The following is a 23,880-nucleotide window of genomic DNA, read 5'->3' on the forward strand; positions in this document are numbered from 1 at the left end:
GCTCATTTGTTCCACTTCCTATCCTTTTTTTATTTTTGGAGCAGTTTTTTCTCATGTCACCATGACTGAAGATTTTCTACTAGCATTTGTTTTGCTGTGCTTTGCTGTACCAAAAGAGATTTAAACATCAGAACATTGATATTAGGCTGTAAACCTCGACATATTGAAAACAGGTTCCCTTTGCTGTTGTATATTAATGCATACCTTTGAATTGCCAAAAGAGGTGAAAGGGGGTAGAAGAGGGTGCTTTATCTGTGCCTCCTGAAACAAAAACTCTTTGTGTGTATTTTGGGAGTCTTTCTTCAATTTCTTTAACTCCCACAACTTTTGCTTCAGCCAGCTGTGGCTAAGAAACAAGATAAGCATCTTGATTAAATGATTTAAAATCTTGTGTAGTTAAAAACATTTCACAACCTTATCAAAGCCAGACAATCCTTAGAGATGAAAAAAAAAAAGATTAAAGAAATTACATTTAATCAAAGCTTACAGAAACATTAGTTGGGTCTTTGTTAGCTTTGTTATGTCCACTAAAATGTGACTTGTATCTGTGCAACGTTCATCACTAGAGAAGGGTTTTACATTCCTCTACTAAAGGGGGCGATGTCTGTGCACTTACCTAAAATCTGAGATTCAAACATAGACCAGGCAAGTTGGATTTGGTACATCATCAATACTAAAGTCAATCGCTGTCTACCATGGGAAACACATACTGACGGGGAAACAGACTTCGACACAACACCGGCTAAGACACCTGAGACCTCCAGCGCACATTCGCACAATGAACTTGGCAGTGCAGAGAGCAGATTTAGTAGTAGCATGGTAGAGTGTACAGTTTTTGGGTGTAAACCTTGAGCTTTCGTCCACCAAAAACCCCATCATAGCAGAAGTGATTGTATGTTTCACAACTACTAACGTGGTGTCAGTCACTGCCAGTCATGAGCTAACAAGCTAACAAACACCATAACCAAATTAAAGATGCTAACTGCGACTAACCGTGCTGATACATGTGCTCTTGCTGAGTTTGGTGCGCAACAGATTCCTCATCAGAGTCTGTGTCTGACTGAGGCTGAAACATGTACGGCTGAATCTCTCCGATGTGTCCTCTAATGCTAACGCTATTTCTCATTGTGGGAGAAAGCGTAGATCTGCTTATGGGCCCATTTCAGAGTCTTTTTTTAACTGTTATGATGGAAAACCATGTTATATTATTATTAAAGGATTATCATGAATATGTTTTACTTTAAAATGTAATGGGAGCTTTAAAGCTAATTTAAACCAGGATGAAAATACTTAAGATTCATTTTAAAGAGTTGTTTAACATGGCTGGATGGTGCAATCATGGATACAGACAAAAAACAGCTTTATTCTAAGTTCCTTCTAATATACATTTTATGCACAGCTGTCAGCCACTTCACTTTCCATGTGAACCTCGCCTGCTTCAAAATGCCACCCAGCCTGATGGCTTTATTTATTGGCTACTTGAGCCACTGAAACCAGTCATGAGCATAACATGCTGTCTGTGTGATGTCAGGATTCCCTGGAGAGAGAGTCATCTCGCTCTTTTCCACAAACGCCCACAGAGTTTTCCACTTAATCCAAGCCCTAAACAATCACCCTTTTGTACGGTGAGCGCAGGAGAGTCGCCGTGCCATGTGCTGAACGAATGCTGGAATTCTCGAGCAGCATTTCAAGAAACTTGTGATTGTTTACTGATGTTTATGATTCGACAGGCTGCAAATGGAAATCTCAGAACTTTAGATTCAGGCTGGTAACGCAGGGAAAATTGTAACTTGGAGCAAGACCTTTTGAAGCAGAGCAGCAGTGGCGTTATCAAAGCCTCACACTTGCCACCATAGCCACAGAGAGGATGCCTTAGTGAGGGGGAACAAGGAGAAAAGGGGGAAAAAATGGAGGAGATGAAGGGAGGGTGGTTCCACATTAAAGCTCCCTCAGTTATCTCTGCTCTAAAGAACACAGAAGTAGAAGACTTCAGACATTTCACAATGGATGCCAGGGCATGCGTGGAATGGCGAGGAGGGCCTGATTTTTTCCGCCTAGTTGCCATGGCGTCTCCTGAGGCGATGGGGAGAAATGGGAGCATGTTTTGTGCCCACCTCTGCCAGAATTTGATGGGAGGCATGGGCTCGGTCGGCCACCACCCTCAGTGAGAGCTGTTGAGAGCCCTAACATGGCACATCGCTCGACAGAAAGACTTCACGCAGGCTGAAATGGAGTGGCTCACATCAGCACTCCCATATTTTTTGTCACTAATGAATGGCCGAGGGAATGAGACACAAATGAGTCTAGGGCTCATTCACATTACGAGCAAATGTGGCTCAAATCTGATTTTTTTTGCTCTCGTGTGACACAAATCTGATTTTTTCAGAGTAGTGTTGATACACAAATCCATTTTATTCCAATCAGATGTGGACCGAATTCTGATACAGTACATATCCAGTCACTGGCCATGCAACTGCTATGAGAACAGTTGTATAGCAATACATGTTCATGTTTTTTCCGTGTCATACTTTACTGCACAGGTGCATATCACTCACCATACAGTGTGAGAGCTGTCTGTTGAAACTACAGAAGGCTGCCATAGCTGTGCTGCTGCTGTGGTGGGCTCCAGTTGCCAGCCAGTAAAGCCCAACTGCCAGACGCCTTCTGACGGGGATAGATAACCTACATGCTGTGACAATGTTGTCGTAAGACGCTGACAGAGATTGAAATGTTGCCCTGGGCATCCTTAACTTTTGAAGAAGCTTGTCCTCTGTGAAACCCTCCACATCATCGCCCCATCACTCCTGACTCCTCCCACGTCCACACTCCCTCCAGAGAGCTACTAGCAATAGCTGCCGACAAGCTATAGCTTCTCGCCCTCACACCATTGTTGCGAAGGCTCATGATCCTGAAGCCCCTGTCGTCCAAAAAATGTCCCATGTCACGACAGCCTGGTATCCCGAAAACAAACAAAGGTCAGATTATGTTAATTTTCATAATAATTAGCTACGTCGGCGAAACAGCCCTTCGGAACAATGGGCAGTCCTCTCCTAAACATATGAGGGATTGTCATACAACCTTCTCGGCAAATCATTCAGGAGAAGAGAACGATTTGCACCACCATGTCATAATTTTTTCCCCAGATGTCTGTTTCGCAAATGTTTTTTGTTTGCTGTTTCACATGTGTGACGTTTTTGGATGCATGTGAGGCATTTCAGGGAAGAGATCCAGTCACACTGACGTAAGATATGGGTCACTTCAAACAAGAATGTGAACAGTGTAGGCAGAAAGATTGGATCGGGGGAAAAATTTGGAATTGAGCATTAAGCCTGTAATGTGAACGTAACCTATAAGAAGTCACTAAATGTGGCAGCTTTGGCTAAAGAAAGACTTTTTTTGTTTCTATCTGAGAAAAGTGGAGAATGAGGTTTAGCGTTTCACATAATTTAGTGCCGTTCCAAAAGTGCAGTTCAAGAAATCATAATCTTTCGGATCACCTTATCCGTGCTCCTTTTTCCCTCGTAAAGGCCACTGGAGGTGAAGTTATTGGTCATAAATTTCATGCTCAGCACTGCAGTGCTTTGCAGAGAAGAGCAGTGGTGGATTCACGGTGTAAATCTGAGCTTTTAACCACTTCCTCATCCCAGTCCTCTCCTCCTATGCTAAGCCCTGAGAGCTCGGGCCTGGAGGCTGTTGGAGGATGGAGCTCAGACGTGTGAGCCCTGCTGCAGACAGCTTCCTCCTCCCAGACAGACTCAGGATTTCTGTCCCTTGAGTATAAACGTGCACACATGGATTCCCTCATTGTCACTTTACCTCTGTTTCCTCCACTGACTGCTCTTTTTGTTCTGTTGCATTCATATGTTTTCACTCATGCACAAACACTTGATTGCACTGCCACACTTGTTTGGGGATTAGGCCAGTCCACTGATTATGTCGACTGACTGCAGAGTGAAAGCCTTTACCGAGTCTTCCTCCGTCTCTAACCCCTTTGTCTTCTCGCAGTGCACCACGCTTTGCAGGCTTCTCACTGCAGTGGCTCCAGATGAGATTCTTCAGAATAAATCACGGCTTTGAATCATGCATTACAATGTATTGATATGCAAGTGTGTGTGCCCAGTCACCTTTCCTGTGTGCAGCAGGGAAATTAGCTTCAAATTGCTCAGTAGATGATGGACAGAAAAATTATGCTTTCTAATATGAAGTTGTCAAATATGTACATAAAGCCTCAAGGGAATCTAGACTGAGTAAATATGAGCAAGCGTGTTCTGCGCCCATTTATATCACTGCAGGAATTGTCACAGTTAATCTGAATAGCTACAGCTGGCAGGGATGATTCATTGTTTCAATACCGGGTGTACATGTGTGGTCACGTATTCGCAGAATGTGTGGGAAAAGGTAACCGTGAACAGTAGATCTTAATTTCTTTGCCTGCCTGGGGCAAAGTTGGCTCTCACACAGATGGGTCCCTCCTCTATTGACAGCTCGGGAAGATGACTTGAACCTCAATGTGACCCTTTGGGGCCAATAAAGCGAAAATGGCAAAGAGGAGAGCTGGTCGGTGTAATCGCATAATATGGCGTGAAGACCTCTGACTTGACCTCAAGAGTGGCACTCATCACACTGACCATGTTGTCATTCTCATCCTCGCTGTGACAATGGCGGCCTTTATGTGGATTGGATGCCATTTAGGCAATTAATTTTCCTCAATGAGCAGATTTATTTTTCTGATTACATAGAGCAACTGAGAAAGCTTGCTGATATGTGCAAACAGCGAGGATTGATTTTGAAGATTTGAGCAAGACAGTTTTATATAGCAGCCTAATTATCTGCTCTATAAATTGAATGAAGGGGACATGTCCTCCTCAATATCTAGAACACTAGTGCGAGGAGGACTTTTATTTTGAAGGACCACTAGAACCCAAATCATAGCTTTTATTTTGAAGGATTTTTGAATGACTAGAACGCCACCCATAGACGCAACAGGATGACTGGTAAAGTAAGTGCTGCTGCAGGACAAATCCCGAGGGAAGGCCTGGAGTAAAAGTGACAGAAACTGCTCTAATACAGTCCAAAATTAGCAGGAGAATAAGATAATAGTTGTGGATAGGGCTGCCCCGACTAAGAATTTTCCTAGTCGTCATTTAGGGCCATTAGTCGACTAGTCGCCCGCATGTTTACAATATTAATTTAATTATTAAATGATATATTTTGGGCGGGGCAACACAATGGTTTGAGTTGAAGGTGTGAGAAAGAATAGTATCAGTAACATTGTTAACACTGTGCTACATTACAGAGAAATACAAAACCGTACTAATGAACCTTCATTAATATAGGCCTATATTTTATCTACAAGTGCACGTCACACACTGAGCGAGCCGCCTGTTAATGACGCTGTGGGCTAATGGGCATGTAGCTACTTCCATGTTTCAGATGATACGTCATGTTTGTAGTCGACCAATGAAGATGAGTTTACATATCACCTTGGGTTCGTCCTTCACCTTCTCAAAATGATCCCACACTTTGGATTTCCTGCCCGACATGTTATTAACTAGCCTGTGGAATAACCGCAGGTACCAGTCCTGGAAATTAACGTGACTCCTGTCTGACTGCTGAGCGTGGCCACTTCCTGTGTCTGTCCTTTCAAATTAAATTCCAACATGGTCCAGTCATATAGGTTTTGATTTATTTTGACAAGGCGCAGCTCCTAATAGAGTGTCATGTTTGTTTGTTTGTTTGTTTGTTTTTTTCTGCGTCTAAGCAACCAATGATATCTTGCTGACTAATGACCTTTCTTGTCGACTAACGTTTGGCCGACTATATCGGGGGCAGCCCTAGTTGTGGGGTTACTGTAGGCTCCAGTTATTTTGACCTGTAAAAAGTTTGTATTGCAGTGTGGCATCTTTCCTCAATGTACTGTATATTAGACTTTAGGGCAGATAGATTTTTTCTTGAAATATTATGACTTTATCATCGACTTCTCTAAGAAGGATGGGAGTGGGATAAGTTTTGAATGTGCAGAATATTGAGCAGAAATCTTGCTGAAACACATGTGAGCTATTAAAGTCCAAGGGTTTTTAAGTTCATTAAAATGAATTAATTTATAATTTATGTGAATAAGTGCCTGGTGCCACATGCAGACACAAAAGCGGTAGTAAGAGTAAACCATGCCTCCAGATATATTGACTCAGCAGGGATAACGTTAAATGAGAAAAGTTGAACTACAGGAGAGGAAATATTTGAAAGCACCACAGAATCCCTGAGAGCTTCACTGCATTATATTCCATTATATTTTTATATTTTGAGTTATCGCCTGCTGCCTGAATTTTCCTTTACATACATAGAGACATTTCTACTATAAATTGATGCAGAAAAATTCCCCAGAATGCTGAAAATGAAATGTTTGACGCCAAATTTCCCCCTGATATGTGCCCCCCTCAATGTTGAAACAAACTTACACATGTGATCTCTGGATAACAGTCTGGTTATTGTCACAGGCATAATCAGATGTCCAGGACTTATGTAATGCCTCCCTAATGAATCATTTGAGCGAAAGGAGCCTCATTGGCAGAGCCCCATAATAAATCACCACACTGCTCAGTGCCCCTCAGTCCAGCCCTGTCAAAGAAGCTAAAGAAGAGATCTTAATGACTACAGCTGCTCATTGGGACTGTGATGTGAATGCTACACCAGATGTATGTCGAAGGCTCACCTCATTTAGATTTGTGTGAGCGTTTTGTTCTCTTCTGTGTTCTGGCCGCTCATAATGACCCTCGCAAAAGACAGCATTGAAGCAGGTTAGAGAGGCAGAGAGAGATACAGAGGCACACAGGCTGAATGAAGAGGGGGAAGTTTGCTGTCCCAGCTAATGGGAGCTGACATACACTGGTGCGTGAAATGACTTTTACTGATCCTGACGATAGCACCTCTTTCCTATTCAAATCAGCGCTCCCCCTCCAAGACAGCTTAAAGCGGCACAGTGAAGATAAGCTCCCAAAAGTTAATGACGGCTGAGAGTTTTCCAAACAGCAATGCAAGGGACCTTTAAATCGTGCATGTCTTAATTTTGTTTATTTATCACTGCTTACATCACTGCAGTGATTTTATTTCAGAACATGCTGCAAGAACAGTTTCATTTTAAAGCCTTATTTCAGTTTAATTGGCCATTGGAAGAAGTGAAACACGTTCCCAAAGGTGTAGGAGCCCTAATTAGTTGAAAAGTTGCTTTGTACGAGCTACAGGAAAGTGAGGAGCTGATTTGTGAGTCAGCCATTAGACCCTGAAGGGCAAAGGCGAGGCTAGAGGATCTGTGATCCTCTGGAGTATCAACAAACGGGCTCTGCCGGAATCAAGGAACGCCGTCGAAGGAAATCATTAAGCCGTTCAGGAAGGCAGAATTCAAACTCACGATTTCAAAATTTGGCTTCCGTTCAGATGGTCTCGACTGACGAGTGTGCCCTCTGAGGACATATATCTGTTGACACATGGCACGTTTTTTTCACATTAAGGTTGAGTCATTGGAAGTACAAGTGGCATTACAGCTCTAAATCCACATAAATGGAAATGACCTTTGCCTTGCCTCATGCTGCGTGTTTGACAGGCAGCTTGAGTTTGGCCATTTTGTATGCAAAGCTCATTTGCGGTTTGTCCTAAGTAGATCATTGTTTCTAACTTAATTCTTCGTCCAAATATGCCCTGGCCTCGAGAATCCCTTGTGTGAGAATGTGGCAGTGGGCCAAGTGTGGATATCTCTGAAAAGTGGCTTTAAAGAGCCCTGGCTCCGCTGCTGCTGCTTCAGCATCTGCCAAACTGTTCTCTGTGTACGTTGAGCCTGGTACCATCTTCCTCGAGGACGCTTGTTTGTTTATGACAGATGTGGAAGGAGTTACGGATGCAAATCATCTTCTAAATTATTGATTCTTTCGCAAAGTTCTCAGGGCCACACACAAATACAGCCGACCTGCTGCCTTCCACTGGCACGACAAAGCTTCTTCACTGCCAAAACATCAAGACTTTCTGTGGTCGCAATTCTGTAACAAAAACTCACAAGAGAGAGCGTGTTTTTATCTAGTTTAATATTACGCTTGCAAGCAGGCACAATACCATCAGAGTAACAGAGGGCTGTTTAATGAATGAGCAAAGTTATCTCCTGTGCACAGGTTTAATGCACAGAGTGAAGTCATACCTCTTTTAAAGCCATTCTCATTGGTTTGGAATCATCCCGTCAAACATCTATAAGGGAGTTTTAATTATTCTACTACACTTCCCTTAAAGGGAAGCTTTGCAGATTTTCAACCAGCTTTGTATCATTCAATGTGGGTGGTACATGTAAATGAATTGTGGTAAACTTCCCTCCATCTTACCTGCGCCCAGATCTCACTGCTCATCTCTCAGCTCTAATCAATGGGATGATGCAAAATGTGTTAAATCTGGTAGATTTCTGCTGGCTCAAGGGCTGTTACTGAAACTACAAATTGTACTGCCTCATTTTCGTTTGCCCACTGCCATGGACACAAGGAGTATAGAAGTATACCTACCAAACTCAGACCAAACAAATCAAACTGTAAAACTAAGCAGTGTTTATCAAATATAAACAGAGATTCTGTTACGGCATTGCCAATTCCTTCCCTAGAATTCCTGAACATATATTTTTTAGTGCACTGTTTAGCTGTATTACAAGAGTTTGTTAACCGGAAGTGGGCGCCATACTGTTTTATTCTGGTGGGGTGCAGAATATTCTGGTAGCTGCAGGTTTTCTTGAGCAAAAGCAAATGCCACAGCCCTTTTCCTCTGTTTTCTCTGGTCATGAAGCACCAATGTCAAAAGTACTTGCATCTTTCTACTGCATAGACAGCCTAGTATATGAAACGACCATCTCCTCAGCAGTGAAATACTTCTTTAAAGGATTCAACTATGCTCTGAATTGCCCAAGCAGGTGCACAGAAATGGAGACAAGTTATAGCATTCAACTCCCAGCTCACAGGAGCATTGTGCACTTGGCTTCTAATGTTACATGCCTTGGCTCCGTGTGCACGGCCGGCCACTGCGCTTGTGAAACTTGCCCCCAGCTATCAGCACAAAGAACCCCATGACTGGACCCAGACTGTTGCCATAATTGCCGCTGAGTTCAGAAAATGGAGCCCCTCACAGTGGTGAGAGTGATAAGAAAACTGCTTAGTTGTTTTGTTTCCAGCTGGGTTCGTCTGGTGTTCTCCACAGCGCAAGTCCCTCAAAGTCTCCATTAGGAGCAACTCCAATCCAGGCATTTTCTCCCTTTTCTGTGATTCATTTCTTGGTCTGCCAGACACCCTACATGGTGCATAATGACGTGCTTTGGATAAACGGCTGCCTCAGCAGTTCCTCCGTGCTTTGTGGCAGAGTGAAACCCTTTTTATGTGACTTCAGTCTCAGCTAGTGAGATGGGTGCCCTCTGAGTCTCTGGCTCACACAGGGAATTCTTTTAATAACTGACTATAAGGTTTTAAATGATTCATACAGTTAATTATCATAACAGATTACTTCTTTCAAATCATAGAAAGTTCTTCTATGAGACAGTGTGACTCAGGGGGACTGGAGACATTTGCCTTTGTAATTTTTCTTCATTTTTAGCTACAGTAGCAATGTTCATCACTCTGGTCCGGACTAAAATATGAACTCTACATTTGACATTCAGAGGATGGATCCTGATCATTTCAGTGATCTCCTGACTTTTTCTGTAGCGCCGCCATGAGGCCCACATTTCATGTTTTTAGTGAAATGTCTCAACAACTATTGGATGGATTTGAAAGATTTGGTACATGTCTTCATCATCCCTAAAGGATGATTCCTAATGACTTTGGAGATCCCCTGACTTTTCCTCCAGTGTCACCAGCAGGTCAAAGTTTTCCTTTATATAGTAACATATCTCAACGTCTATGAAAAAGATTGGCATCAAATTTGGTACAGACATTCATGTGCCCCTCAGGACAAACTGTAATGACTTCTGTGATCCCTTGACTTTTCATCTGGTGCCATTATGAGGTCAAAATCATTTTCATGTGACGATCATAGAGCTGCAACTAGCAGTCATTTCCATTATTGATTAATCTGTCAGTGTCTAGAAGCTGTCAGAATATTGTGGAAAAATGCCTGTCACAAATTCCCAAAGCCCAAGGTGAAGTCTTCAATTGTCTTGTTTTGTGTGACAAACAATCCATAACCCAAAGGTATTCAGTGCACTGAGGAGACCAGAAAATATAAATGCTTGAGAAGCTGTAACCAGAGAATTTTGGCATACATTAATTTAAAAATGACCCAGAAAGATTGATCACTAGAATAGTTTTTGGAGGAGTGGCAACCCATAACAAGCTTTGCTAGGTGAAAAGGAGTAGTTGCCAGCTAATATTCCGTCATCTTGTACTTTGGATTAAAACGGCATTCCTGCAAGTCCAAGGACAATTCCACTGGCTCCATTTGTGCTTTAAGTCAGTGTAAGATGGTGAACATGATAAACATTCGGCTTGCTTAACAGAGGCATGTTAGCATAGCCATTTTTAAACATGGTAGCATGCTAATTGTAGCAAAGACTGCTGTGCCTAAGTCTTTCTTAACAGACTCAGTGCCCTGTTTAACCCTATGGGTCCGAACGACGCATAGTGCATCCAAATTCACACCTGTTCTTCTCTATTGATTTTCTCCGCGACCGTGCGTCATAGCGCGAAGCCACGCATATCACGTGAAACAGCAGAATTGTAGCTTTCCGACAAGGCCAAGCACTTGTCGGTAGTCCAGTGTTTTCACAGCGAAAGAAAATGATAAATTTACACTAAAATTATGTATAACAGAGCTTTCATGCAGCTTTGCACACACATTACTCTTGGATGGATTACTCGCGAATGCAGGGTCGCACAGTAATGCCACGCATATCACATGAAAGCGCAGGAGCAGACCTTTCCAATGATACCATACATCATTGTGCTGTCATCCCATCATGCTATAAATCCAGATTAATTGTCTAAAAAATAAAAACCTGACGAATTTCTTTACAACCCATTATACAGATCTTGTTATCAGTCACTTCATATAGTGAGGAATATCATATCTTACCACGTCTTAGGTTTGCGTGTGTTTCTCCCTGTCCAGTTGACACTCGTCAAACTTTGTATGACAAGACCAGCCACTTCACCTTTGCGCACCCAGACAACTGCAGCCTAATTATGCATGCATGTCAGGGNTGTCATTTTCCAACTTGCTATGCTGAGATACATGTAAAAATGTAAGAATTTAGTAACACAGATTTGTTTTTTTTCATTGATATAAAACTTAATATAAAATACAGGCACATAGAGGGACATGTAATGATGGCAAATCTGGTTAGCTCAGATTGTCCTGAAAAAAGAAACAAGATATAGCATGTGTATGTAGCCTTTATAATGACTGTGATATGAGCTTAAAAGTAAAGGCAGTAAAAATACCCCAAAAACGCCTAGGGCCCATAGGGTTAATTGATCCATAGTGCATGGTCTGAAGTGCATGGTGCAAGTGCATTTAGGGTGTGTCCAGCTCCACTTTGCTAGTTAGATGGTGCATAATCTGGGTGCAAAGTAAGGTGCAAAGGGCAAAGGGGTTGTATTTAGTCTCTCAATTAATCATAGATGTGTTTTGGGTGTAAGTGAATATATGAATTCAACAAATCAGAGTGTCATTTCCCATTCCGTATAATGCAGCAGATATGGATGAACATTTAAGCAGCAAAACTAACAACTCAAGTGATAAACTTGACAGATGAAACAGAATTAAACTTTTAACTTCTGAAAGAATCAGTGACGTCATGCTGCTCCTAGTGCGGAAATGCGCAAAGCATCTCTCGTAATGGGGGCTTGCACAGCTGATCTGCTCTGCTGTCTGCTCTGTTCATATTATAGAGAATTTAATTAATATTTTTCTCATTAATTATGTATTAGTTCACCCACCTGCCACCGATCCATGCATCTCTGTGTGTGTAACAAGCAGAGTGTACGCATGTTGTGAAACCTGTCGCCGCATCTTACTGAATCTGAATAATGCGCCCTTTGAATAGCGGGGACAATACTGTGCTATACACTGTAGACCAGGTTTTTATTGGTCAATACTCACTTTCTGCTGCCTCAAAATAGCAACACGGCAACAATGTGCCTGACCACACCTCATTTGAAGACCTACTCACCCATGGGCATTTACATTTATGACTTGCACAGCGTGAATGATGGATGTGAAAGGGACAACTGTGTCAGTGTGAAACTAGGAATGTTAGCTGTGGTGTGTGCTGCTTTGCTCCAGGTGTAAGATAGCGCCAGTCGTCCTGTTTGACTATTATCTAAGGCTGAAGTATTTGTCTTTAGTGGTCTGCTTTGCCAAATTTCATGTTCTTTCTCAATGCACCTCAAAGTTGTCAGAGAAAACTGGTGTATTATAAGCCACAACAAGTGAGTCACAAAGCATCTGCTATCAGGGGAGCTATTACTTGATGTAATGCCCCCAGTCTAACTACAATAGCCAACTCCCTCTGCTATTCTATTTTCCTGGTCTTTGGATTGATGATGCAATTTCTCAGTCCAGCTCCCTGGATGATTAGCGGACCTTTGCCTTGGAAGGCAGCCCTCATATTCCCCATCACAATGTGTTCTCTCTCAGATTTGAACAGAACTGTTGTTAGGCTGCGACACTGCTGAAAAGATGGGATGTTCCCTCCCCTCTCGTCCCTGAGGCCCAATGCATGTGAATCCATGTGACATATGCTGTCAGAAACACGTACCCACATTATTATATGCATTGACTCTAAGCAGGCATGAGCTTTCGATCAAACAGGCACATACACATAGTCACATAAACAAGCACTCTTCCCCCTTGTGTGTCCCCAGACACTTGGGGCCCTGAGGCTCCCACCCCCCAGCCTGGCCTCTTTAATGAGGACTGGCCCCTGTGTGTTTGATCCTGCTGCCAGCCCACAGCCCCGCGGCCCCTCAGCCTCATGCCTATTCAACAATCCCCACAGCCTCTCCAGTTACCCCCCCATTGCCTTGGGTAGACTATGGATCCAAAGCGAAAGCACTCCTGGGCGGCTGTTCGATATCAAAGACAGTCTGACTGAAACTGTGAGAGAAGAGGAGAAAAAAAAACAACAATTTAGCTCTGTGCTTTGTAGACTTACAGGCAGCTCTGGAACAGCACATTGATCTGTTCTCTTTGTTTCGTCAGATGTTCTTCAAAAATTTCATCTATTGACTGTTAAAATCCATGAAGGTTTTGAGGTTTCAAATGCCAATTAATTGGTTTCGCTGACTGTGGTCTTGGCATAAAAAACATTCACAGCGTGTAAATGATTTCTCTGAAATGGCACTTCTTCTGTTTTGTGCACAGGATGGAGGTCTGCTGATTAACAACCCCACTGCACTGGCTATTCATGAGTCTAAGTGTTTGTGGCCCAACACGCCCCTGGAGTGTGTGGTCTCACTTGGTACGGGCCGCTTTGAAACTGCTGGCAAGAACAGCACCACTTACACGAGCCTCAAAACCAAACTCACCAATGTCATCAGCAGCGCCACAGACACTGAGGGTAAGTAACTGTCACTGCAAAATGTAATGTTTTCCCTTATTTTCTGTCATTAATATAATGTTACAATGTCAGATGTTCATATCAAATGTGGCTAAAGTTTCAAATAATGAGGTAAACATATGATCGCAGGCTACAAACCGTTCTGAATACTCTGTCTCCAACATTTCTTTCTACCTTGGAAAGAAGCTGATGTCAGCTCATGACAGATTTCTTTATATGGTCATCTGCTCCAGGCACATTATTGCATATGCATACGTTACTGAACCTACACTGCTACATGTAGCTACATGCTAATGTCAGGAAAACATATAAAATTGGTTGCACATGTCAATTTCTCAGATAATATTCTTGCTAGAACATGCCCGGTTTTGTAGTTTTTATTGGTTATTTTTCATGGTAAAAAGTGACACCACACTCTGTTACAGTCATTCCTGAGCTGCAAGTACACAGCTACATGTAGCTACATGCTTACGCCAGTGGTGGTTTCTTGCAACCCTAGAATTAAGATAAAAATATTCACCAATGAAAAACACCTCTGGTTGCTGATAAGTAGTGTTTAACTTTTGATTTAACACTAGAAATTAAAACCCTCTGCGCGTACTGTAGCACAAGCAGACAGACGCGCGACTCAGAGCAGCATGTGTCACTGACAATAGACTCAGAGCGCAGCGGACCGGTGGAAAATGTCACCATCAGCATATTATTTTACATCAATAAAATCTATTTTATAATTATTTTGAGTCACATTGTTGAAAGAATTTAGTTGTCTGTGTTCAAGCAGAATAAGAGGTCTCCATTCATTGCATGGTGGGCTTTCAATTTCCTTGTCCTGGTGTTGCGTTCAAGGTCCCCAAAAAAAACGGGAGAAAAAAAAGGCTGAATATTCGAGAAGAAAAATTCACAATCGAGTCCTGTGCCATTGAACGAAGCTTCGAAGCTTTGAATTTTTTGGGTCAGCCCTAGAAACAAGTAGTTTTGGTTGCCATTATTGTTAATTTCTACCTGATTTTGGATCATGTATTTGCGGGTTGTAAAGATTTTGGTCAGAAGCTTTTATTGGTGACTTTTTACAGTTGGAAGTGCCTCCATTATTCAGTTACATTCATGCCTCTGGCTGCAATGAAAGTGGCCAAGAGCGCAGATACAGAAGACCACCACTTAGAGCAGACTGGGCTTTTTTTGGGAGGGGGGCATTAAGAGACAGGCGATAAAATGTAACTCTCCACACAGAGAGTAAATATAGGCGTTCCAGCACAGATAGTATGAGGAAAATAGTGATTTGTGAGCAAAGAAGTATGTATACTTGTCCTAGAACAAACCCAAAATACAAATATGAACCTGAAAATGAGCATAATAGGTCCCTTTTAAACATGCAATATGTATTTAGAGTTGAGTTTTCACAGTTCTGATTTCACAAGTTTGTCGGACTGTAAATATGCACCAATATTCGACCTAGTTGTATCTTGGTTGATTCTTTATTGTTGTCTTCCAATATTACATAATGTATGTTTTTTAATGTGCTCTCTGAAGTCTGAGAAAATGAAGAAGATGAAGATATCCTCATGGCTGTCCCAGATTTACAAATACAGATTTATAATAGAAAGCCTGTGTTACAAACTGTAGAAGTGTGTGGGTGTTTACCAAAAAGTGCTGTTGGTTGCATCATGGGAAGTGTAGGATCCATCAATTTTTGAAGCTTGACCTGTCCTAGAGACTTGAAGTCAGTATATCAGCCTCTGCTGCTTTAATTTTGACCATTTGTTTTATCATTTGTCTCTCTTCGTCCCCCCTCTGTATGGTGGAATACTAAATATTTGGAGTGCCCCTGTCATCACAAAAACGCTCGTGCCAAAGTGATGATTTGATTAAAAGAGGTCTGGCACAAATGGGAGCTTTCAGAACAACACAAGACTACTGGCCCCGGGTCAAAAACATCTGATTATTTTTGTCCAAAATGCGGAAACACTGGTTAATATGTCCCAAAAATCATGGCATCACTTGCCAAACACAGACAAGCTGCATCAACAGAGAGAAACACTGGTCAAAACATGAAACTCACCAACAGGGATAAGCCAACCTAATGTTGCATAGCATCTATTGTGGCACTGTGTGCAAATCTGATTTAGTTTCCTTCATGTGTTCTCCTGAAGATTAAATTAACACACACACACACACACACACACTATAGACGATATCAGAATGTACAAAGACTTATATGAATTATGCCCTTTGTTTCTGTGTCATTTCTGAGGGAAGGAGGTGGGCTTTGATGTCACCACTGTAGAAAATACTGCACTGCGGGTTAACTTCGTTCTGGATACGTCCCATTGTGGCCCTCTGTAGTGGCAACCTCTTCCGTCTCCTTATCACCTCTGGACATGGGCACCTCTGCTGTGCCTAAATTTGGCTCGGTCCCCTCCCTGTTGCTGCTGCCGTGGTGCAGTGGGTGACCTAGATGCTTCTCTGCACTTGTTCCTCCTGTATTTGGGATTAAGCTCTCCCCAGCTCTCCAATGGGCTTTGTTATTTAGAAACAGCAGATTAGCAAGAGTGTTTATCACAGATTTTCTCTCTTTCCAAAAGCTTCCCTCCTGTCTCAGTGTTCACAAGCCTCCTGCTTTGTCTTAGGTGTGTCAGTGGAGCTGCGTTTGTTGTTGTACACAGATAAGGCTGATCTAATGGGGTTTTAGATGTAAACAAAGCTCCTGATGGAACGGGCTTGTACTCACTCACAAACTCAGTCATGTTAACAAGGCTACAAATTAGGTTCTTCATAAGGCAGAGCTGCAGTTTAGATCTGCAGATGAAGAGGTTTTAGTTAGTTTAGTTTCCAGTAGTTTTAGATGTTATCTTTGCGAAAATATTATGAATGTGAACATGTTTTAGGTTCTTTACATCTGTTAGGATTGTGCAGAACTGGTCATGTCCATTAAAACCAGTGTTGCCAGTTCCATTTTTTTTTAATAAATTAACCTTTTGATGTTTTGGTAACTAAAAAGACTTGTAACTCAACTTGTATCTTAATACCAGTGACTCATGACTTCATTTGGACTTGAGCCCTTTGACTTGAAAATACTTGATACCTTCCCCCAAGCCCAAAGATTTAGAAGTATGTTATTTAAAAAATGTGTCACGAATCAATTTATTACCCTACATTACCTGAATCAACCAATGTTAACATTAATCGTTTTATTTCCTTTAGATATAAAACATGCAACAACATATACTATCATTTTTTAAAGGCAGAATAGTTGTACAGAAAATAAAAGTTATGGACATTTTTTCAATATATTATGAGTTAAATACAACTAGACATGACACAAGCACATCCTGTTATGGTTAACAGTGCTGTATGCAATGAAAGTGCAACATCAGCTCTACTTTTTTCAATGATTAAGTTCAGTTGCAGTTGCTTTTACAAGTAAATGCAAATTTTAAGAAGCATTCATGAGTTTTGTACATTTATTATATGTTACTCTGTTGTTAAAATGGCATTACATTTGGTGAAGCACATTATGACTTGATTTGGACTTGAAACTCAGAGTTTAGAACTTGGGACATGCCTGTCTCGATTTGCAGAACAATGACTTAGTTCCACCTCTTTAAAATGGTATCAAGCTGATTCGAAAGCAGTTTAGTAATTCACTGTATTTCGGAAAACTGATCCTGGATCAAGTAGAAGTGATCTAGTCACATCTCTGGTGAGAACCATGAGAAAGAAGTGCACTTACAACTTCTCATAAAATTTCTGTGATCGTGTTTAAAATCTTTCTGTTTGTGTAGTCATTGGCAAATTTTGTTTTGCATGGCTTATGGTGCACCTGTTAAATATTAGCTTACTTTCTAGGATGCTAAAAGCGTCCTGTAGCCTGCAAAATAAATACTGGCCTGTAGTCACATCCCATGGTAGTTAGCTTGGTGAACCCATGGATATACTGTGAACCATAGTGCAGGCTCAGTTATGGGCACACTGCAGTTTTGATTTGAATGAACCATGGTTTTCCCTGAACTACAATAATTCTGAAGTCTTTATGATTATTTTGTTTTCAGGACTTGAAATGATGATTTTCCCTTCAGAAGCTAGCTAGTAAAGATACAAGAGTGAAGTCTGTGATGTCATAATTTTGTGCAGCTGCAGTCAACAAATGAGTAGTTTGACCCACTGTGGGTATAACCCTGCCATTGGCCTGCTATTTCAGCCGGCATTCTCCTACCCTTCCGCTATTTGCGTGCTATCATTTTGCAAAGGCAGCTGTTTAGAGAAAGTTGCCTTCTGGGCTTTCTGCCCAAAAGGGAGTTCTTGGTTAAAGGGATACTTGGCCAATTTTCAACCAGTTCTGTGTCACTGTGGTGAGTCTGTAGAGATGAACGGTGTTCTGCTGATGATAAATCGATGGTGATGAACAGAGCTGCAGGAGCTGGTGGCACGGGGGGCTCGTTAACACTGTTCATCTACATCTCTGGCTGAATATTGGCAACGTGTCCTTCAAAATATGGTGATCTGGGTTAAAATGAATAGTTTTCTACTAGATTACTGTCAGAAAGCCCTGAAGGCAAATTTCTCCCATGTGCCCAAGGGCAAAGTTGCTTCATGCTGAGGTTGGCTCTGCCCGATGATTGTGATTGGTGTAGAGGAATACAATCAATCCAAAGCAGTTAATCCCTATTGATAATGGGTGCTATGCAATACAGATGAATGATGGACTGTTATGTCATCTTTTTAATAACATCCCAAATGCCCACATAGGTAATCTTTTTAGAAAATGTAAATTTCTAACAGTTATTACTGAGCTTGTTTTCCTCGTAAGTCTGGAGCTGGTGCAGGAGAAAGAGTGAATTATAATAGGATAGAAAAACATATTTAATCTCTAAAGTTGAACATATCTATTCAGTGAGCAGGCTTGTTTTATCTCAGGAATTTTGTAAACACACTTATCTTCCTTTTGCTCTTCAGTGTATAACTTTGCAGAATGTGATAATGAAATACAGTACATCGACTGGATATAAAAATACAAGACGTAAAAGTCAATAAAACTCTCCATGCAACCTTTACTTAAAATACTCCTTGTAGACTTTTGCTCCAAAGCCTCAAAGGCAGCTGCATCTGATATAATCCATGTCTGGACTCCTGCACGGCTGAACCTCTGTGGGAACACAGGCAGAAACAACCTCCGTCACCGTCTTGGATGCTTCAGGCATATTCACCCTGTTATTGCTACTCGCTGCCTGTTTGTATGCATTTGCATGTCGTTGATTTTAAACCTCTCAGACGTAGCATTTGAAAACAACCATGATGGACAAGCCAGACATTTTCACTCGGTATTACCTCATGCTTACTCTGTAACACATGTCCTCCTGTCACAGCGCTGACAGATCTGACTTTTAACACAATCTTTGAATGTTTATACATATTGAGACTATTAGGAAGTTAATTGTGTGTTTATAGTCTGTTTGTAAAATGTCATGTTTGTTTTTTGTGCGGCCTCACTCTCACCTCCCTTCCTCCCTCCAGAGGTTCACGCCATGCTCGACGCCTTCCTCCCTCCCGACACTTATTTCCGCTTCAACCCCTACATGAGCGAAGACATCCCCATGGATGAGAACCGGCAGGAGAAGCTCAACCAGCTGCAGGCTGAGGGCATCCGTTACCTGGAGAGGAACGACGAGAAGGTGAAGAAGGTGGCTCGCATCCTCACCCGAGAGAAGAGCTCCGTCCAGAGGATGGCGGATTGGGCCAGGCTCAGGGCTGACATGTATAACCGTCTGTCCTTTAAGTCGTCTAAACTCTAGATCCAACACAAGCCACCTTTACCCAACAAAATGGAGCTCTTCCCTCATTGTAAATTGCCTAGAATATGTCATGCTACCATTATGTGTCGTAGTTATTGACTTCTTGATCTGTAGCTCTGAAAAACGTTGTGTACACACACAAATAGGCACTGTGTCCGACATGCCAAATACTACCTTCCTTCTCACTCTACACTTTGACAGTGAGTTTAGTTTTGACGTGTTGCAGTCTGCAGGTAAGTGCATCTGGTTGCCACTGTGGTTGGCAGCACTCGACTTGCACTTTGTTGCGTTCAAAGGGGATGTGTGAAATGATATAAGGATTTGAGAGCTCCCTAAATAGGGATTCACTGTCACGTTTGCTTGCAAATTCGGCTTGTATTCTTAAAGGAGTAGTTCATTTTGGGAGAACATTTTGGGCAACTTGCTTTCTTGACAAATTTTAGATAAGAGGATTGATACCATGTGACACTGTATGGTAAATATGAAGATACATAGCTGGCAATCTGTTAGCTTAGCTTAGTATGAAGACTGAAATTGGGGAAGCAGCTAGCTTTGCTCCGTCCAAAGGAGACAGTTTTCAGTTTTGGATGGAGGGAACCTTTCCATAATTTTAAGAAGCCCCTTGTCTGTTGTGTCCCCACTAAAAGTGTAGGAATGAGTGTAATTTTTAGTTTTTAGGGAATTTTTTTAGCTCCTATTTCACAGAAGGAACCATAAATGACGCAATTGTATGTTGACTGGTTGAACGCAGCACCGACAGCTGCCATTTTAGTCTTGTAAATAACAGACAACTCATACAACAGCTCCTAATGAAAAAAAATGGAAACAAACATGGAGGAATGTACTGACAGTGAAGTCCAGGCTTTACTGAGCATGTACGTGAAGGTGATAATACAACACGATTTTGGTTCGTCAAAGCAAAAGAGACACCTGCCGTGTTTCAGTATATCAATTTCAACCTTCCTATTGGCAGTGCGAATGCAAACAGAAAAAAGCCCTTTAAGGTACGTAGTTCTCTGGGAGCTCCCTAGTTGGCAGCTCCTCTCGGTGAATCCCCAGAACTGTTTGGACTGAAAACGTCAAAAATCCACCTACCTAGCTGTTCCCCATTTCCAGACTTTGTACTAAGCTAGGCTCTAGCTACATTTTTACCGTGCACACGTGAGTATAATCAATCTTCTCATCTAACTTTAGTCAAGAAAGCAAATAAAGATATTTATTAAAATGTTAAACTATTCCCTTAAAAGGCAGAATATTGTAACGTTCTACAGTAGCCAGTTACCGACTGTTAAACCAAGTGAGGACTTTTTAACCACTTGTTTCCTTTTTAGAGATTTGTGATGACAACCAGTATATCCTCACAAATTTGTGTCTCTACTCTCACAGAAAATTGTGTAGATGGGACATGTCTTGTTTGAAATTCAGTATTTGTTGAGCTTAGCTGCCAATCTGTAACTATAAAACACCAATGTAAAGAAATGACAGGAAAAAAAATCGTTCTTATTTTTGTAAACAGTCTATTAGTGTTGTCATGATACTGGAATTTCTAAGTTCAGTACAAAACTTTGGAAAATATTGGTATTTGATACCATTTTCGATGCAATGGGAAAAAATTAACAAGGCATAACATTTGAATTTTTTATTTACGATAAATGTAACAAGGCTATAACATGACAACGACAACGTTGACTGTAGTAAACATTAACAGTAAGAGACAATGAGACAGTGAAGTTGGTACAGGTGTATTAATACTGCGGAAAATGAGTATTCAAATGGTTTCAAATACTCAGATTCAATATGTATCGATAAGTCGATATTTTTGACAACACTACACTCTAATCGAGGTCAATTTGAGCACTGAATGCAAGTGACATTTCTGAGATGTATGGACAAAAATTTGCACCTTAACTGAAGCAGCTACTGGTCAACTGTGTAATTGTGTACTGATAATAGTAACTGGCACATGAGGGCTCACTTCAAGCATTACAGTATTGTATGTATTGTTGTATGTAAATGCATGTTATATTTAAGACTGTTCACAAAAGAGACAAGTAAATATTTAGTAAAAAACCTGCCAAGAAGAGGATGTTGTAAAGATTTACCCCAATATTTAATTCAAAACGTCTATAATGATGCATAGTTATGGTTACATATGTAACAGATATATCAGGGTGGTCTCACTCCCAACTCGCCAGTTACGGCAACTTGGCCCTACACTTCAAACTATGACACTCTACACTCTAGTAATTGTGTTGAAAGCAAAGGAGAATTCAGGGGACACGTTATAAAGAGCAACAAAGTCTATGAAGGGAGGAAGTTGGGGAAGACGGATGGGTCAAACAAACACATGACTTTCATCCGGGACACTGGCGTTCGTGTCCCGTGTGAAACCAAAAGTCAGTGTTGATTAAGTTGACATAAGTACTAAGAATGTCAGTTAATTTTGCTTTTGATGGCCCGACACCCAGTAACTGGTAAATAAGTTCTTAATTTTTCAGAAAAAAACAACACCAATGATATGTAATACAAGAGGCATTTCATTTTAACATAAGTGCTGCAATCCATTGACTCACTGAGCTTTAGCTTTGTATTCAGACCACGAACTGTTAGCCTTAAAAGGTGGTTTTGTAATTTATTTGTTTGTAGGCCTAAATGTCTTGCCTTTTATTTCTTTGTTGGCTTTGCTGACAGACAGTCTCCACGAGCTAGCCTTGGCTGTTCTGCACTGCTTAACACCGAGTTGGATGGGAGCTAGCTAGCGCCACCGCTTATTTGTGACTACCGCTGGTAACACTTACCCTGTGGCGGCACAGGGTTACTGCAGAAATATGGTGGCCATCCTCCTGTCTCTCCCTAAGTCGTCCTGGTGAGTAAGTGGCCTCATTTTGAGCTTCATATCCCCTTTAGCATTGTTAACTATTTTAGCACAACTGCTAATGGTGCTAACAGATCTAATAGTGACAACATAGTTACCAATGCTACAAAAGCTTTGAAGCTCAATATTAAGCTGCCTACTCACCAGGGTGACATGGGGGGTCAGGGACCAGGGGTGGGCACAAAGTTTCCACAGCAACACTGTAGGGTCAGGATGGCATAACAAGTGTTAATCACCTAATGAGTGGCGCTACTAACTAGCTCCTACAAGAGCAGAGTGGTGCTCTGTGCAGTAAACTGAGGAGAAATGTTAGTAAAATGAATCTATAGGCTAACAATGTTCACTGTGGTTAACTAATTAACAGTTAAGCATTGACATCCTGAGTGATTATGTATGTTGACTTGCGTAATGTATTTAACTTACATTGTGTTTGAAACATACTTTCTGTAACCCAAACCATGATCAGGTAGTTTTGGTGCCTAAACAGGAAGTTTATTTTGAAAAGAAACTGTATGAATGTAACGAGCAGAGACAGACACGTGCAAAACTGACTCTAGAGGGGTATGTAGAGAATCATAGTTTGAAGTGTAGAGCTTGTAGTTGAGATTGAAAACATATTTGGTATCTAAGTAACCAAATGGAGGCTCGCTCTCAAAGATTTAACTTGTATGTATTATTTTAGTCTCAGAGTATTTTAAGTTCACTTGTTTCAATCGCTTTTATCATGGTGTGCTTGATTGTTTGGTTTTATGGATTCCCCACAGGCGCTGAACATTTTCCGCTCTGTCTTCAGTGTGCCCTCTTTCTCTTTGATGCCTCTGCTCAAAAGCCTCTTTCACCCATTCTACCTTGAAGTGCTGTGTGTCCGTCCCCACTCTGCTGTACTGTAATGTCTGTCGAAATCACGCAGGTCATAGCTGAGGGACTGGTTTGAAACAGATTGCTGCTTATTGATTTATCATGGCTTAAATTATCTTAATGACATGTACAGCTTGAAAAGATGCACTGCAGACATTCATGCCTGACCTCTTTCAGTACTGTACAACTGATACAGCGATGTGTCGGTCACTCCCAGAGGACCTGAGGTAAAGTGGACGCAGATATTACCCTGATTAATATAATTCCACTGTTCTGTTGTTGATCCTGTGTAAAGACTGTTTGAGAGTGTATGTAATTAAAACCCATCAGTGAACCTCGCTGCATCTTGCCTCCTAATTATATGAAGATTAGCTGATTGTGATCTGAGGAAACCTGCTGTTTTGCTCACAGCTTGTGGATCATCTCAGGAAGAGGAGACGTGCGGATATTAAGTTGCTAACTTGTTCTCACAACTGCTTCATTATTCCAACACAGATCTGGAATGATATGCTCCTTCGCTGCTCAATTTCCAAGGTGATTGGCTTGATTAGCAGCAAATTCTGATTTGTAATTACTACTGCAGGCACACACTGTATCTCAGCGTACCAGTGGTTCCTATTCATGTATTTTTTCTCTCTGTAACTCAAGTTGTAAAGGTAGGGGTGTATTTTTCAGGGGGAAGGTAATTTGAAGGCCCTTCCCTGAGCTGCCTGTCATAAAAGAGAGGAAGGTGAGATGAGATGACTGTGCAAGGCTGTGCTCAGGCACCTGGGTAACAACCCTGG

The 23,880-nt window shown here is 41.5% G+C and overlaps 1 protein-coding gene across 2 annotated transcripts in view; it reads left to right on the forward strand.

The window, feature by feature from the left end:
- Nucleotides 1-23,429, forward strand: part of LOC126407864 (calcium-independent phospholipase A2-gamma-like) — a 38,894-nt gene extending 15,465 nt beyond the window's left edge. For both annotated transcript variants that reach the window (XM_050073124.1, XM_050073125.1), the window contains exons 9-10: nucleotides 13,378-13,573; nucleotides 19,085-23,429. In XM_050073124.1, the coding sequence (XP_049929081.1) occupies nucleotides 13,378-13,573; nucleotides 19,085-19,362 (474 nt within the window). In that variant the 3' untranslated portion in view covers nucleotides 19,363-23,429. The remainder of the gene's footprint in view (nucleotides 1-13,377; nucleotides 13,574-19,084) is intronic.
- Nucleotides 23,430-23,880: the final 451 nt, after the last annotated feature.

This window comes from Epinephelus moara, chromosome 20 (assembly GCF_006386435.1).
Source record: "Epinephelus moara isolate mb chromosome 20, YSFRI_EMoa_1.0, whole genome shotgun sequence".
In the NCBI taxonomy this organism is placed as follows: Eukaryota; Metazoa; Chordata; class Actinopteri; order Perciformes; family Serranidae; genus Epinephelus; species Epinephelus moara.